Here is a 17,577-nt window from a genome sequence, read left to right as displayed (position 1 = left end):
AAATGATAATAAAAAATATATATTTTTGTTCTTGCAACAATCAAGATGACATGTTGATTGAAACACAATAAAGCATGTACAGTGTAAACATGTATCAAGTCATCATGTGCAGAGCCTCTGTGGAAAATACACACACACACATACATGCAAGTCAATCAAAGCAACACCATCAAATATTAATATTGATAAGAAAAAAATGTACAGTAACAGTGAGACACTGCCTTTTTCCAAAACTGGCCCCTACATTACCCACAATGCAACTTAGCCACACAGTGACGCCACTGGAGGAAATTACTCAGATTACACGCAGCTTCCTCTGGAGCCACAGGCTTTACACTACTTTTTTCACCTGTAGTACTCCTCAAGACCTGTAAACACACTTTGTACTGTGTAAACTTGGTGGAATTTCCCTTTAATATATGACCAGCATCCATTTAAAAGCATGCAACAACTGGAGCACCAACTCCTCCTGTGTGTCTGTCTGACATCTTGAAACTTCAGCGCATTGAAACAGGTGACACAGAGTCAAAGAGACATGTGAGACATGGCATGACTGAGGTCTGCTGGGACTGGGTGATGACGTAGGCTGAAGCTGAATAAACCGGAGCGCACAGATGATGAGCGGAAGCGCCAGCGCGCACCTCCCCATAATAATCCGGCTGAGCAGCGTCGCTGTCTTTTCAGCACCGCTCACTGACAATCCAACCAACCGGAGAGGCAAGACAGGCAGAGCTGACTTCTCTGCAACCTGCTGTGGATGTTTTTGTTTGTTTTTTCTTCTTTGATATAAAGAATCAGTGCAACTTTTTCCCTCCCAGTAAAGGAGCTATCAGATTCCGATTTTAATCAGCCTGCTGAAAGTAAGAATTTAGATTTATTGGTGTATTTTTTCAAACAGGACCGACCATGTGGTTGGTGGATGTATGATTATAGGATTCCTCACTGCGGATTCTGGCTTGTTTTTTCTATATAAACTAAGTTTTTTTCTTTTTATTACACTTTGGAAGTGTAGAAAAATGTCCGCAACCGCTTGAATTAACGAGTTGTTGTTGAAATAAGTTTATTGATTATTTCACAGGAGACTTCAAACGTTCACACAGTAATTCAGGAGCCTTTTTTCCCCTTTAATCCGTGGAATTTGTGTATCTAGCCGGGATGCTGATCTCACTAGTTGGACTTTTGTTCCTGGTCAGTGGACGCGCGGTGCGGAGCCAGGATGCTACAGGTAGCCGTTTCGTCTGTAACGCCATTCCCCCGGGCGCAGAGCCGGGCTGCGGGTACAGTCCTGCGGGGAACCGCGTCCAGAGCAGCAGCCCCGTGGAGGACGAGCTGCGGAACACGATCATCCAGCTGCGGGAGACCATCCTGCAGCAGAAGGAGACCATCGTGAGCCAGCAGGGGACCATCAAAGAGCTCAACTCCAAGCTGGCGCGCTGCGAGGCGGCAGCAGACGAGTCGTCGCAGGGCAAGTCCAGGGGTCAGGGCTCCAGACGGAAGGAGTACGGGAAGAACACCATGGGGGACCTGCCCCGGGACCCCGGCGAGACCATAGACCAGCTGGGGAAGACGATGCAGAGTCTGAAGGGTCGGCTGGAGAACTTGGAGGTAAGGCGCAAACATGGCGCTCGTGCGTAAAAACGTGCCAAAAACCACTTTATTAACAATATGATTAATTACTCATACAGCCAACTGCAGTGTGTCTTTGTAATCAGATCTACCTGCGCCTTGGCAGTGTCTGTCAGCATGTCACCCCTCTCATGCCTCACTGTGGAGCGTTTGCAAAATGCCCTCCGCTGCAGGAGACCTCTCTGTAGGCTCGTGAGATCAAAGGGTCACGTAATAGGAATGTCACATCAATACGATTTTAAAGATTAAAAAAATAACCGATGGTGAAACCCGCTGCATGGGAGTCATCAATAAGAAATGAGCAACAAAAAAGCCTGTCAGAGGTGTAACCATGCATGTGGCGCAGGGGTTTGAAATACAGATTTGAATAATTAATGAGCACCGTGTGTGTGTGTGTGCGTGTGCGTGAGTGTGTGTGTTCCACATATTTCCCTCGCAGTCATGTGACTAATTATTCACAGCAGCTGATGAAATCCATCCCCAGCGCTCGGATTTTGTGAACCAAAAGCGCTTTAATGGTTTAAATCGTTTTTGTTTTCCTGTTGACCTGAGAGCTCACGAGCCCTTTTGTTCAATCCCAGCAGACCTCGCGCCCGGCTCGGAGATCACAACTCATATTGAGGTCACCTATAGTGGAGAGTTTTACTGTAGGAGGCTGATATGAGCTTTATCTCTTACGTCATATTATATCACATCACATCATCACAAGGCATTTTTCACCCTCTGACAGCCCTGAAACAACCACGATGCTGTTTATCAAAATTCAAGGTTATCTGTTCATACAGTGCTGCATTGCTGATCCATTTATCTCTCCATTTGTTCCCATCCCCCCTCACTGCCCCATCTCCTTGATTGGAAGCTTTAATGTCCCGATCAAATCAAGGATACACTTCTGCTGCTGCAAGGATACATATTATATTGCATTTTAATCACATATCTATTGATCTGCATCTGCTTAGCATAGTGATTATTGCAAGACTGGCAGCTGCTGATAGGATCTGTCTCCCTGGAGCAGGACCTCTCTCGCTTAATCAAAGCCATTCGGGACCTTTGCTTTCGCCCGCTTTGGCCTTTGGGTGCCAGATTAGTAGGGAGGGTCACGTTTGAGCGTTTTCAGATGGGTCCATTGTGTCAGGGTAGGATTAATCAAACACCTGAGGGCCAGAAAGTCAGTGAAAGCACCACCACCAAGGTACAGTTGTTGACCCTCTGTTTTTTTCTCCTCAAAACCCATCAACCATCTGCGATCATGCCCTACATGACGTCACATGCGGCGCCTACTTCTAATACCCGGCCCAGCCATCATGAGTGTTTGGCAGGTCACCAATCAAACGCCGCCGCACACAGGGACACACTGTCTTCATTTTGATAGTGCTGTATCAAAAACAATGAAGCTAAAAGGATATCAGAGCTGTGAGGTAGATGAGACTCACCATGTACTGCAAATCTAGGTCTTGATGGTGACTGAATACCTGTTTGAGTGCACAGGATTAACTGGATTAAATGTCTGTCTCAGTCACTCACTCACTCTATCCATCCATCCATCCATCTATCTATCTTTGTTTCTGTCTATCTAGCAGCAGAGTTTGCGTCTCCCCACCACAAATGTGTCAGCTGGAAGCGCCTCGGCACTGGCCCCCCTGCCGCCGGAGCTGCGGGAGCTGTTGCGGCAGCGTCTGGGGGCGCTGGAGACCCAGCTCCTCCGGAAGGTGGCCGAGCTGGAGGAGGAGAAGAGCCAGCTCTACAATGAGACCGCGGCCCACCGCCAACGCACCGAGAGCACTCTCAATTCCCTCCTGGAGAGGATCACCGAGCTGGAGAAAAGTGAGCGATGCAACGGGGCGCTGCTGTGAAATGTCAGGCCAGACTTTTTTGGGGAGGGGGATGGATTTATTTTTTTTGTCTGGCAGATTATTACACTAATTAGTCAATCCCTTTGCAAATTTCTGATGATGCAAGGAAAAAGCTCACAACATAGCCTTTTTCTCTCAGTGCTATTCTCGGAGCAGCTCCTGGTCTTGGAAATAAGGCTTGGAAAGCAACACTGAATGTTTAATTAGTTTAAGAAATATTGGAGGGATGTCCACACTCCGGGGCATTGCTTTGATGGTAGACGTCAAAATAACACTAAATATCTCCGCCCAAATCAAAATCAGTTTGGAAGATTATCCCACCAATCACTGGTCATTTCCTGTAGGCACATATGTCCCCCGAGGCTCAGTCAATTCAGTCAGGGGCTGTTTGAGGATACAAGGTTTAACCAGAGTTAATTGCACCGATTTAAAGGATGTGGGCTAAACAGAACACCCACCTGTACTATAACGAGTCAGTGCAATACGTTAGTGGGCCTTATTAAATTCAATTTACGTCAAGAGAGGTGTCACGGAGATGTTGATTCAATTCTGCAGTGACTATTGAGGCTAGAGTTTGTGGTGTTGGTGTTGTCAGCTGGAAATATGAGGCGTCATTATCACCCGATAATGAATGTGTAACACGTTCTGGTTGTCTCCCTGATCTGGCTTTACAATAAAGAAGACTGGGTTCAAACCCAGCACCCCATGATCCTCAGAAGTCTCAGCCTTTAGCTTGTAAGAGGAGCAGTACAAGGAGCTGGCAGAGGACATTTTTTATTTACATGATTTTCATTCTTTCTCTTCCTTTGTGTTGAGTTGTGGGTCAGAGTGGTTTGACTGGTTGTGCGTGGACAGACCCTGCTTCCAGCGTAGCGCCGGCAATGTGAAGCTTTTGTTCAGTGTTGCAGCTGAACAATGTATCCAGAGAAATGGTGGTTTGAACGGCAGCTAAGCCTCAAATACTCTGCTCAGCGCAGATAAAACTCTGGTTCAATCCCATTAAAATATGCAACATGTTTCCTTGGTGCAAACCCACTGCAAACTGTGTGTGTGTGTCTGTCAGATTTTTCGCAGCCCATTTTCTCCTGTTTTATTTTCATTTTCTCTTAAACTTTTCAGCAAGGCTCTCTTTCTCCCTTCCTGTTTTGATCGTGCATGATCTGTTTAGTCCATTTTTTCTTCATTTCTTTATTCAGAGTCTTTTAAATAGTAAAGCTCTTGTTGTCCGTCTTTGACTGGCCGCCAGCCACATCAATTATAAGCTGGTATAACCCAGTATGAAACACGTAAATGAACTAAAGCGCTAACATGAAGGCCAGAGAATAATAACTGTAGCAGATTTATCATTTTTCAATGTTTTCAGATTGTGAGTCTCTGTGTGTTTGTCATCATGGCAAAATGCGGTCCTGCTCACACCTTCTGTAGTGGGGACTACCACAGAAGCAATTTATGAGTGTTTTTCCAGGTATTCATATGTCTGTCTGTCCTGTCTGGCGAGAGATTTTATCACTACGATAGCGTCACAACCGTGCAAGATACAGTCAGGAATCAGGTGTGTAGTTAAGATCAAAACGAAGGTCCGAAGATGGGCATTGGGCTGGAACTAGGGAGGTTTCCTGGTCCTGTTTTCAGTTACAGATAGGGCTGGGTGTCGAACTCTGATACTTTAATGGCACCAACTGACATGCCTCGATACTGTCAAGTATCGATAAATGTCTAAATCTCAAGACCTAAGGAGTTAATCTCATCAGCCTCAGTGGGCCAATAAGCATGCAGCAAGCTTGTTGTGCCAAGATCTAATAGTGCTGGTGATTGGCTGTCTCAAGGCATGCAGGAAGAAGACTAGGTAACACCCAGAGACAGGGCTCACCACGTGTATATGTAACATTATCTTTTGTTAAAATGGATTTCATGAAATTCTTAATGACAAAAAGTCTCGTTCAAGAATCAGCATTGAAGTCAAGGTATTGGTACCACATGAGACACGGTCACAAAACTTAATAGGTGTGTAGTTGAGATCAAAATGAAGGCTGAGGCCCTTGAAGAGGGCGTTGGTTCTACCCAGTGGCTAGAGTACTCATGTAATAATGTAGCAATGACTATTGTGTAGCGGTGGGTCTGGTGTGATCACGTTGCTAGATGCTGTCTAGTTAGGCATGGTAGCAGCATGGCTTCAGGGACATCTGTCGGTCATTTAGTCTGTCCGCCAGTTTGGTCCAGACTGAAGTATCTCAACAACAACTCAATTGATTGCCGTCACATTTGCCACATATATTCAGGTTCCCCAATGGATCCATCCTCATAACTGTGATGGATGTTGGAAACAGACCGCCTCAGGCAAAGATGCATCTGGATGCACCAGACCACAAAACACTCCAGCTGGCTGGTGACGTATTGCGAGGTTGCAGTGACAGCATCTTGATTTATATTTGCTCGGCACTGCCTAGTTTGGGAGTTTGATCAGAGTTTAATGAGTCCGGGTTGTTTCCCTGGACAGACTCATCTACATAAAGTTGAAGTTATTTATGCAAATTCTGATTCAGCCAACGGTCCGTCAACTCTTCACCATACTGTTTCCTGTTTCAAATTAGACAATGTGCTAAAACCAAACAACGCCCAACTCACAGTACGTCACCCATCATTCGGAGTGTTTATTGGTACAGGGGCTGCAATGCACTCTGGTCCTTAAAGTTTTTCTGCCTGGGCTAAAGGGAAATCTGCTGCCCTTTTTCATGTAGAACCAATTTTAAAAGTATTTGTGTCTTTTGACTGCATAGACAGCCCAGCTTTATGGCAGGGCCATCTTTCCTGTGGTAAAGTACTACTTTAATGTTTAAGCTGACGTTTTTGTTTTGTATCAAAGTATCTAATGGACTATTTGATGTATTGCCTCAGGATTTGGCACGTACAGTCATGGTCCTCAGAGGACCACCTGACCTTTTTTGTAGCACCATCACTTTTGGTTAAAGACCAGAAACCTGCTTAACTTATTCCCATCCACCTCAAATGTCCTTTGTGTTGAGTGCTAATTAGCAAATGTTGCTATGCTGACATGATCAACCAAGATGGTGAACATGGTAAACATTACACCTGCTAAGTATCAACATGTTAGCATCATAATTTTGAACATGTTAGCATGCTGATGTGAGCATTAGCTAGAAACATGGCTGTAGACTTTTAGTCTTGTTGTGTGCACGTGGTTTCATCTGAGAATGCCTCAAGTCAGAACAAAAACATGGAAAGTCAAGTCAAAGTGATTTACTACCATTAACCATGATAAATGGTCAGGTAAAGCAATGTTTTAGTGGTTTTAGGGAGTGAACTGGTGCACCAACAGGTCTGGGACAATATCACGTTGTAATATAAAGCTTCAAACTTCAAACATAGATCAAATGCACGTTATAATAAAGTACATCCTCTTTGTAGCCTCCATATTTTGACTTCCTAACACAGGAAATGGGACCATCTAAGGAGAATGTGAACTCTGAGCAGCATACAATATATTAGCCCAAGGCTAAAAAAAATCTAAATCCTTCTCACCGATGTGATATTAGAAGTAGCTGGCTAACCTTTACTTTGCTAGCAGCCAACATGCTTCTTCTTCTGCGAATGATCCTCACATTTGACATCAGACCTCAGACTTGTCTTCCTTTTTCTCATCTTAAATGTACAAGGGATGATTGATAAGTTCAGTGCCTTAGGTGGAAGGAGATGAGTTATACAGCTTTCGTTTCTTGTACTGCAGTTAAAGTCTTGAAATTAATAACTTTCGTGGTGGGTCTCTTTTGAGTGATTGAAAATTGTGAGTCAGCACTGTCTCAGACAACACTCCAGTCCACAGTGGCGATGGCTGCCATCCAGGAATGCAGACACCAACACCTGCCCTTATTAACCCTAAAGCCTCTGGCTGGATGGTGACGCCTTTGTTACTGTGGACCACTTTCTGGAGGTGCAACAACAAATGTGCTAGGTTGTCTGAAATTGACTTGTTTTTCCTAAGGTATGAACCTATCAATCAGCTAGGGTTAGGGTAAGGGGGTTAGGGGTTTGGGTTATCATCCAAAGATGACCACAAACAAGACTAGAAAAAGCCTAACACATTAACTTATAACCATATGTGCTTTTTATCCATCAACAGGTAATAACGCCTTCAAGTCGCCCGAGGATTTCAAGGTGTCCCTCCCTCTTCGCACCAACTACCTGTACGGACGCATCAAGAAGAGCCTGCCAGAGATGTACGCCTTCACTGTGTGCATGTGGCTCAAGTCCAGCGCCAGCCCCGGCATAGGAACCCCGTTCTCTTACGGCGTGCCAGGACAAGCCAATGAGATAGTCCTCATCGAATGGGGAAACAACCCCATTGAGCTGCTGGTTAATGACAAGGTAGATCCATAATGGAAAACTGGTTTCTTGCTGTTCTGTAACTATTTGTTGATAGAGACGAGCGCAATTCGTTCGCTCTGCCCTGACTATTTTATGAGATCAGCTCAGAATCATTTATTAACCGCCTGGCAACACAGCGGGCTGTAATGATGTCGGTAAATGTGGATCAGCGATGACGCTCGTTAAACGCAAAGAAAGCACGAATATGTTCACGTGGTGTGAAACAAGCGGTATGTACATGTGAGCACAATCATGATAACAGCCGAGGGGAGAAACACTGACCATCGGCTCTGAATATTTAACTTTGCACCTTATAAACATTTAATATCATTGACCTACATTCCTCACACACCCAGGAATAACAGTAATTCATTAGAGAACTTGCGCTGCCATGTGTGCTCGTTTGAAGGCCCCGCTCTTCTTTGCCTTTCGTTCTGTAGACGTTATATCACATACCATGAGCTTTAAGTCAACTAACAAGATTTTAATTAACAACACAGAAAACATGCATGAATATTTTATAGCATTTAGTCTTAAAAGAGAAAGGATTGTAATCTTCCTGATGGCGCCGATGCTTCTGCAGCCGTGTGATGTTGGATTTGTTTGGAGTTTTTCGGTGAAAATGTTGCTGCACTGGAGAGAATTTTTCTCTCTCTCTCTCTCTCCCCACTGTCTTGTTTACATTGGGGCGTTATTGGCACAGGCAGGTCTCCTCACAGCTTTCCCTTCACCATGCATTATACATGTGTTCAAGTCAGACAGATGAGAGAAAGATGGTGGGAGAAAGGGGAGAGTATGAGACAGAAAAGAAGTGGGAAAGGGGGTAGGAAATAGAAAAAGCAGCGGAGCGTTGGAGGGGATGGAGTGCTGAGAAGAAGAGAGAGGGAGGGAGAGAGTGAAAGATCAGAGGAAGCAAGCAGAGAGGAAGTTGTATGAGAAAAGGAGAAGGAGTGCAATACTTGTGAATATGATTAGCGTATGTGCAGCAGCACATCCATGTGTTGAACTTGTTCACAGTGATAACAGGGCCCACTGGGGCACATTGTTTATGCTGTTGATTTGGCTGCATACTAAGAGGGGAGCAGAGCGCTGCCTCGACAGTATTAAAAAGTGCAACGTTGTCTGTATTTTGTATTTGTGGGCCGCTATGCAGAGAGGGGATCTACATTGTTATGAACCAACAACTTCATCAGGTTAGTCAGTCACTTTGTTCAGGAAAACTGCAGCTCCATCTCATGAGTTTTTCTCAAGGTAAACATTCCCACGGCGTCTCCTTGGCTACCAGGAGTTTAATCTGCAATGGATTCGTCTGGTTTTGTACAACACGAAAGCTGAGTTACTTTGGCAAGTGTGCACGTGTAATCTGACGCTTATAAATCTGGTGTCATCTGGAAGACTTTTTTAAAATGTATGCAGATTATTCTGGATTATTACAGAATTTTCCTACTACTGTACCATTAAGACTTGTTTTTTCATGTTGGAGGCAGGTACTTATCTGATGTCTTCTCTTCTTGCATGACCTTTAAAAGACATTTTACACTTATCTGCAGCCTTTTGGAGCTGAACAACAACATGTCCTTTGGAACACGAGTAAAATAAATAATGGGCATTTTCTCACAGCAGACATTTTGACATTTTGTAGCAGGAGAAGCATAGATGGACCTACCGACACCTGCACCACTTGTAGGTGCCAGTCTCAGGGTCCTTGCATTGTACATCAGTGAAACACAAAATGAAGTTACATGTGTTCTGGTTTGGAAAAGGCCCACATTTTTATTATTATTTTATTATGTTTTTTCTCTTTCTTCAGTTAAACAGTTAAACATTTAATAATCAAGGAGAAAGTTTAAAGGTGCAACACGTAAACATTTCAGCTTTAAACATTCAAAAATGTAAATAAAATGATGAACAGAATGTGAAGAAATAATAGTTTCAATGTTCCGTCAAAGACATCCATGTATTGTGCTCCAGGCATATCTATTGAAATTAGCATGCTAATCAGCTAGCTCCTATCCACTTTTTACCTCTAGAGGTGACAGCCTGTGCTCTGAACTCCCGGTCTGGGCAGAGTCACCTAATACAACCACTAGCTGTACGGCTAACTGAGCTAAATAGCTAAGGGTAGCTACAGTTAGCAGCAGTTAGTGGTTACTCTGGTTATATGCTGCCCCTTAATACAAATTTGATAGGTGGCCAATTCTTGCATACTGCAGCTTTACATATACAACCATATAGACAACAACATGACAAAATGCTTTCTTGGTGTAGGTAAAAATAGAAAAAAACAAAAAAAACAGCTTGACAACATAAATACAGTAGATGCATTATTATTAAATAAGTGCATTTTGTGCTTGGCGTGAAATCTCTGATGTAACGCGCTGGTGGACTCAGGGTGTTTGAGGGGTAGCAGTGACAATAAATAAAAAGGGCACGACATGTATGCGGTGGGGCACCAGCAGGCAGAACGGGCATTGGAAGGGCAGTCCAGAGGGAACTTCACCAAATTTTGTCCGCTGGATGGGCACCCTATAGGGCACTTCATGTTTTATCTACCATAGGGGTATCCAAGGGGGCACTTTCACAGCTTTTTTTAGAACATTGCGGCAGCCCTGCACCCCCCGAGTCCACCAGTGATGTAACTTTTGAATGGCATGAATAAATCGTTCAAAAAAGAAAAGGAAAGACCAGTAGGAAAACAATAACTTCGACTTTGTAATATGGGAATGAGCTCACTTGTAGTCATTTAAATGAAGATGAGTGAATCATGTATCCATTGAAGTGTCTGCCCTGAGGATATGCTGTCTCAATATTAAGCTCTTTGTGTACAAATCATCACGGCTGTCATACATTAAGTCCTGCAGAATATTTGACAGGAATTATTTTTTCATTTGAAGAGTCTTTATAACAATGCTGCCAGTGTCTGCAGTCCCAGTGGCATTAAAGATGCCGCCTCACCTCCTTAACCGGGTCAATTGCCTCAGTAATTGCAAGTGACTTGATTTTTATTTTCAGCGTCTCTTCGCATCTTTTAAGGTTTACAAGCACCTGCAAAAACACATGAGTAACTCTCAGAAGAAGAAGGCGCCTAATGAGTAACACATTAACAATCTCATGTGTATCCTCAGAGGACTATGATGTCATTGGCTGGTAAAATAACCGGTTGTTTTTCTTTGATCCGCGAACAAAGCCCAATAGCAGGACACTGTTTTGCTGTTAGCTACCCGACTGCTTTGAAGGAAGCTCTATCCCTTGATGTCACCTGGGTAATCTAAATTTTATATGTCGCGCTGGCTCATCTGGAGAATTCTCTGCAGAAGCCCATCTCTTTGAAGCCCTAACCCCTTTAATTGCTGTCCTTGTTTCTAACGCGCCGCAATTAATCTCAAACCTCTCTTGACTCATCTTGCCCCCAAACCCTCCCCCTGCTCTGTCCTCCCTGCACTCATGTCACTCACCCTTTTGCCTCGACCTCCTGACCAGGTGGCCCAGCTCCCTCTGTCAGTGAGCGACGGACGCTGGCACCACATCTGCATCACCTGGACGACCAGAGACGGTTTCTGGGAGGCTTACCAGGATGGCGAGCGCCTTGGCACCGGGGACAACCTGGCCCCCTGGCATCCAATTAAACCTGGAGGGGTGATCATCCTGGGCCAGGAGCAGGTGAGCGCGGTAGAGAAGCTTAGGTGGTGTGTGTGTGTGTGTGAATGCATAGTGTGTGTTTTTCCTCCCGGTGTGTATTCTCCCTTGAGCTCTGTGCCGGAGGCGCTGAGCAGGGAGCACAGGGAGAGGAGGCAGAGAGGCACTTCTCACGCTATCGCGGCCCTGTCAGTATTACCTCATTCATCTAGCTCTAAACTGCACCTTGGTGCCCTTGGGACCCACGTTAGCGGGTTATTCTAGCGGTTAGCTCCATGACAGCTCCATGTATATACATAAGAAATGTACAGTGACGTATGAATAACGTCCACAGAGAGCCATTAACTCATGCTGCATTAGTTTGGAGCCTAAGGAGGGCTGAGTTGTTTTATGTTTCAGTCATTCACACAAGGTGAGATTTCTGCATGTTGCACTACAGTATATTGGAGATTGCACAACACTCAGTTTTTTAAAGCGGCAGTACACTGCAAAATATGCAGACTGCAGAATATCAAACAGAATTGATTCATTTTAATTAAAGTCTGTTTACATTTCCCTCAAAAGTCAACTGCTACAGTAAACTTCCATTTCCTGTCTCTCCATGCAGGACGTAGTCGGAGGCCGATTTGACGCCACCCAGGCCTTCGTGGGCGAGCTGAGCCAGTTCAACATGTGGGATCGAGTACTGCGGCCCGTTGACATCATGGGGCTGGCCAACTGCTCAGCGTACATGCCGGGCAACGTGGTACCTTGGATTGACGCGAATGTGGAAGTGTTTGGCGGTGCGAGTAAAGCGGCTCTGGAGATCTGTGAAGATCGTGCTTTTGATTCCTAAAGGATCTGGAGCGAGGAGATCCAGTATTGCCAGCGAGTATTCTGACTGTTTGTTGCTTGAGTCACGTCCCGAAGGAGAGGGTATAGTGCAACATTTTTACATATTTATACGCTCAGACTGCTCAAAGACTCTATGTTTATCGGACTCATGTTGATGTGTCCATTCGATCTGAACCCTGAGGACGTTACAGGAGACTATAAATTAGTCGGCTCCTCTGAAGAAGATATGCTGTTGCATCAGTCTACTCTATCGTTATGACCCACTGTCATTCTGTGTCTTCTCTTCAGCAGATCAGCTTTCATTTGACACCTCTTTGAAAACGGCTCTTTTTTCGTTGCTTTCCTTATAGTGACGATGCTGCACTGTATTCGTAGTGAATGTGAGCTCAAACAGGCTTTGATGTGCTGCGGAACACTATTCCTGACTTAACACGGTAGAGAGCACTGTGAGTCTCCTCGCTGTTTAAAGAGCAATGAGGCGCCGGAGTAGAAACGCGGTGTAATGAGGTGGATGCTCATGAGTTCAAAGTGGACGACAGCAACCCCTCGCTGTTGATTATTTTGAGGCAACAGGGCAGAACGTCTAATGCATGAGCGATGAGTGGAAGGCAGTGGAGAAGAGACAGTGCATGTTTTCTGTCAACACACGGAGTGCGTGTGTGCGGCGCGTCCAAACGAGCCAGAGCGGCGTGCCGCTGACACCATTACGTAAGAGTGTGTGCGTGTGTGTGTGTATGTTTATGCGTGTATGGCTTGTCTTGCGTGTTAAAAGACGAGAGATTACGAGGGAGGGAGGACATTTTCATTCTTGTAAATCTATGCTTAATACCTCTCTGCCCCTTGAGCAGCTGCCATATCCCAAACAGCTTTATGGGCGGGTTGGCTCTGCTCAGGTTAATAGCGATGTCGGACAGCTGCCCGGGACTGGCGTACCGACAGAGCCGTGGACGCCAGCCGAGAGAGCCCGGTGAGGGCAGGGACTAGGCCTGACCTTCAAGGACAATCCTTAATTCCTCATCTGGGTAGTAATTATCTGTGTTTGTGAATGAGTGTAGCGGTTAGCAGCCAGCGGTGTCAAATGAGAGCAGCCCTCTATGGACGTGATGAATGTCACTAAACAAGAAGAGACCTTTTGATCCATGGATATATATTTTTAAAAAATGTAGGGAATCAATGGATTCTGGCACGGCTTAGTGAATAAAATTGATGCTTTTTGCAGCTTACTTTATGTTAGTCCTGAATGTTGTGGTGCACATGTGTTTCAATGCTGTTTGTTCTTCATAAACAGTGAAATACTGATATTAAGCCTGGTGCTGGAGCCTCATAAGGAAAGTAAAAAAGAGGCAACAAAGACATTAACTTTCTTCTTTCCTCCGTGTGGAATTTCCTTACTGAGTAGTTCAAAAGCCATTAAAATGCTTTTATCCACCTTAGAAAACAATGCAGTCGAATAAAGAATAGAAGATCTGATGCAGTAGGTTTCTGGACAGCGCAGAATGTTAAAACTGAGGGAGCACACTCAACGCTATAAGCACATATTGGATATGTCACCAACTGGCTGTGATTGTTCCTCTTTTGAGTGTCTTTGTTCAAAATGTTTCAATGTAAAATCAAGGTGTATTTTTCTCGCTTTTCTTCTGCTTATGATTTTTGTCCATTAGCAGCACATTATGTAAAAAACAAACAAACAGCAGAAGTACTTTAAGAAATGCTTTGTTTATTTGGTGAATGGCCTTTTGTGAGAACCATATGTGCTTTTGCTTGTGGACGACTCAAACTTTTCTAGCAGCACACGGACAATGAGGGACGCAAGAAAACAGAAATTAAAAAAAAAAAGTCTTTTGCTATCATTGTTTTAAAAGTCACCTTCGCGTGCCGTGCCCACTTTAAGTTTCTGCCATGTGCTTGAATGTCCTTTTGCACCCAATAAAAGATTGAACAAGTTCCGAGAGGTGTGACAATTAAAGCAGCAAATAATGTGACGGGGTAGCTAGACAGCTGTTTGAACAGGCATGCGAGTGTAACCCTGTCAAGGTCATGCATTATTCTTCACTGATGTTTCTTAAAGGATAAATTCACCCAAAAAAGGAAAATGCAGTCATTATCTACTCACCCCCATGCCGATGGAAAGTCAGGTGAAGTTTCGTAGTCCACAAAACATTTCTGGAGCTTCACAGCAAAACTGCATTACAGCATTTTCCCAAACAACTGAAGTAGATGGGGACTTGTTTTAAAATGTTTAAAATAAAGAACTGAAAAAAAAAAAAAAACAACATAAAATGGCTCCTTACAGCTCGTCTGGTGTCATCCCAGTCTTCAGAAGCCCTGAACTTCCAAATTGCTTTGGAAAGATGTTATTTACACCGTCGGAGAATGTTTGAGTTTGTGCAGAGTAAAAACTGTTTCACCCCGAGGTCTTTGACGGCTTCCTCTTGAAGAAACACCAGTGCTTCACCTGATTTGGTGACTTATTTTCATATATTACATTTTTGTTATTACAGAGAAAGTAAAGGACCCAAAAACTGTCGGGTACCAAACCCTAGTATGGAGCCATTTTATGTTTTGTTTCAGCTGTTATTTTAAGTCCCCATCTACTTCAGTTGTTTAGGAGACATCTGCAACGCTGTCTTGCTGTGAAGCTCCAGGAATGTTTTGTCGACTACTAAACTTCACCCGACTTTCCACCCGCGTGGGGGTGTGTAGATAATGACTGAATATTCATTTTTGGGTGAATTTACACTTTAATGAGGAAAACATACTTTAATCTTTAAAGGAGGTAAACAAAGCTCCCTATTTTGACATTTTTGTTCACACTAATTACCAGGGCTGCACAATTAATTGCTAAGTAAATGAAATTGCAACATGGTTGCAGTTATTTGATAAAGGAACATTTGCATGCAAAATTGATTATTCACACTAATCGTGAATCATATAAATATCCATCAAAATAATCTCAAGATGCTTTTTTGACCTTATCATGCAGCCCGACTAATAACAGTCCTGATGTAGATGTTTGTCCCGTTGGTATAGACATATCATTTGTAGGAATAGCCATAATACACATGGAAGGATCTCGTCTGGGCATTGTAATGCTGTGAGCAGTGGAGAAATCCTCTTGACTGGCAGACATCCAGGTGGAAATGAAAAAATCTGCCCATGTGGATTATGGGAGCTGCTACAATGTAGGACACTGTGAGCCTTCTTCATTCTCCTCCATGTTTTCTGTTCATGCTACTGCCAGTGTGTTGGTGGTGACGCAGCGGGGGGCTCTTGATTGTTAATACAATAACAACATGAGGCTTCCGATACACAAGCAACAATGTGAAATATGGATGTGTGCGTGTGATGTTTTTTGAGCATATTCTGTACTTTTAATTTTCACTGCTTTGCTACGTTAACACCCAGTGCACATCTTGATGTTCTCACATATTGAGCACAACTGAATTATTAAAGAAGACTATTCATCTGCGTTTAAATAAATGATAAATACGTTAGTTTGTGTAAAAATGCATTGTAGATTCTTCTCTAAAGTCTGAAGAACAAAAGGCTGCTGCAGATGTAATGACAGCGGGTAATATGTGGCTCCTCATCATCACTTCCTTTGTGTAAGAAAAAAAGAAAGAGATGAAATTATAAATCTGAACGATTTCTAATTTTCATTTGCTATAACTAGACAGCTTTTGGGATATTACTTCCATTACTGCACTGGAAAAAAATGCCACTTTTTTTTTTAAATTAGTCAAATAAAATAATTAATAGAAGGTGTTTTTTGCTGGTAATAAATAAAAGAAAATTGCTGATGGAAAAAGTTCAATTGTCTAACTCTCAGACCGGAATGCTTCCATCAATGTGACTTTCTCATATTAAGTTTAATGAGATTTTTTTAAACTAGAAATTAGTCAGATTTACTTTATAAAATTTTGAGTTTTTGCGGTGTGCTGCTGCGAAATTGGAGTGAGGACCTGAACAAAGGGCCCATCCCTAATGCAACAGAAATCTATTTTCCATCTATGTAGGTCTAATGCGTTTACATTCCTGTTTTTAGCATTATTTGAGTCAATCAATGAGTGTTATGACAATAATTTCACCTTATAATTACATATCAAGCTGATATGTTTGACAGTTGACACATATGACACAGACATATGTTGGAATTTAGTGTCATCTTCATATATATTGTTATATCTAGTAGCTAGTTAATAATGTACTTGCAATATATTATCCAATATATCAAATGATATCTTCTCTCGCACAACAACTGCACCACTTATTTATATTGTAAAAAAAAAGACCATATATTTATAGTGATATAGTTTTAAATACACATCAGTCTATATTATTAATATGTTATAGAAATGTACATTAATTATGTTTAGTAATATAATTTTGAAGGAAAATTGCAATATATTAGCCTGTATGTGGACTTCATCCATATATTAGAGGTGCAATATGTAAGAATTCTGCTTAAAAACTTTAGAAAATTCACTAAAATTATCGGTAGAATGTGAATAAATTGCAGTTTTGAAGTTATGATGTCTCTGTATTGAGTTGCAGAGAAACCTACCTGAAGTTAGCATGCTAACCAGCTAGCCCTGCAAGACCTGGTCCTCTGTTAACTGAGCTAACTAGTTCAGGGCAGCTACAGTTAGCAGCAGTCAGCGGCTACTCTGGTGATATGCTGTTTTGAGCATGAATCTGACAGGTGTACAATTTCTTACATATTGCACCTTTAAATGTGTCAGTGTATGTCAGTATATGCTGTTTGGTGGGTTGAGGGGTGTTTGAGTCCCAAGCCTATACAACCTCCATCAAATTATTAATGAGGAAGAAGAGGGTGTGTGTGTGCAATAGCCAGTATAAATGATGACAATGTATGTTTCTGCAAACCTCCGATATGTTGCGACTTCACGTTTCCTCAGGTTCAATTTTCACTTTTATTTTGTGGAAAGGCTGTGCGTATGCTTTGGTTAAGTTAAGGCACAAAAACACTTGGTAAGGGTTAGGAAAACATTGTGTTTGGGCTTAAAATACCTGCTTTAGTCAAAATAAACGTGGCTGGAGATATCCAGTGATGTCACGCTTCCAAATGTTGAAACGCAGTCTTGAACTCACCCCCTCCTCCTCCGGATATCGAAGTCAAGTCATAAACATGTAATGTGAATGTTATGTGACACATTTTGTAGAAATGTCAGTATCATTATCAGCAGTTTGCAGAAACTGAAACGTTTAACTCTAGCGACTTGGC

At 43.0% G+C, this 17,577-nt stretch overlaps 1 protein-coding gene across 1 annotated transcript; it reads left to right on the top strand.

Annotated features, from left to right (window-relative positions):
- Window positions 1–1,155: 1,155 nt before the first annotated feature.
- LOC141020032 (neuronal pentraxin-2-like) lies at window positions 1,156–12,333 on the top strand. The gene is made up of 5 exons (XM_073495070.1): window positions 1,156–1,605; window positions 3,204–3,450; window positions 7,618–7,862; window positions 11,343–11,522; window positions 12,106–12,333. Exons 1-5 carry the CDS (start codon window positions 1,156–1,158, stop codon window positions 12,331–12,333), a joined length of 1,350 nt encoding a protein of 449 aa, XP_073351171.1.
- Window positions 12,334–17,577: the final 5,244 nt, after the last annotated feature.

Source organism: Pagrus major, chromosome 23 (genome assembly GCF_040436345.1).
Source record: "Pagrus major chromosome 23, Pma_NU_1.0".
Taxonomy (NCBI): Eukaryota; Metazoa; Chordata; class Actinopteri; order Spariformes; family Sparidae; genus Pagrus; species Pagrus major.
This window is presented reverse-complemented; position numbering and strand designations above follow the sequence as displayed.

Bases quoted from the DNA above. Each gene is read 5' to 3' on its own strand.
- LOC141020032 (XM_073495070.1), top strand. From the start codon at position 1,156: ATGCTGATCTCACTAGTTGGACTTTTGTTCCTGGTCAGTGGACGCGCG. The intron at 3,451-7,617 runs GTGAGCGATGCA...ATCCATCAACAG, and splicing joins GATCACCGAGCTGGAGAAAA to GTAATAACGCCTTCAAGTCG. The intron at 7,863-11,342 runs GTAGATCCATAA...CCTCCTGACCAG, and splicing joins AGCTGCTGGTTAATGACAAG to GTGGCCCAGCTCCCTCTGTC.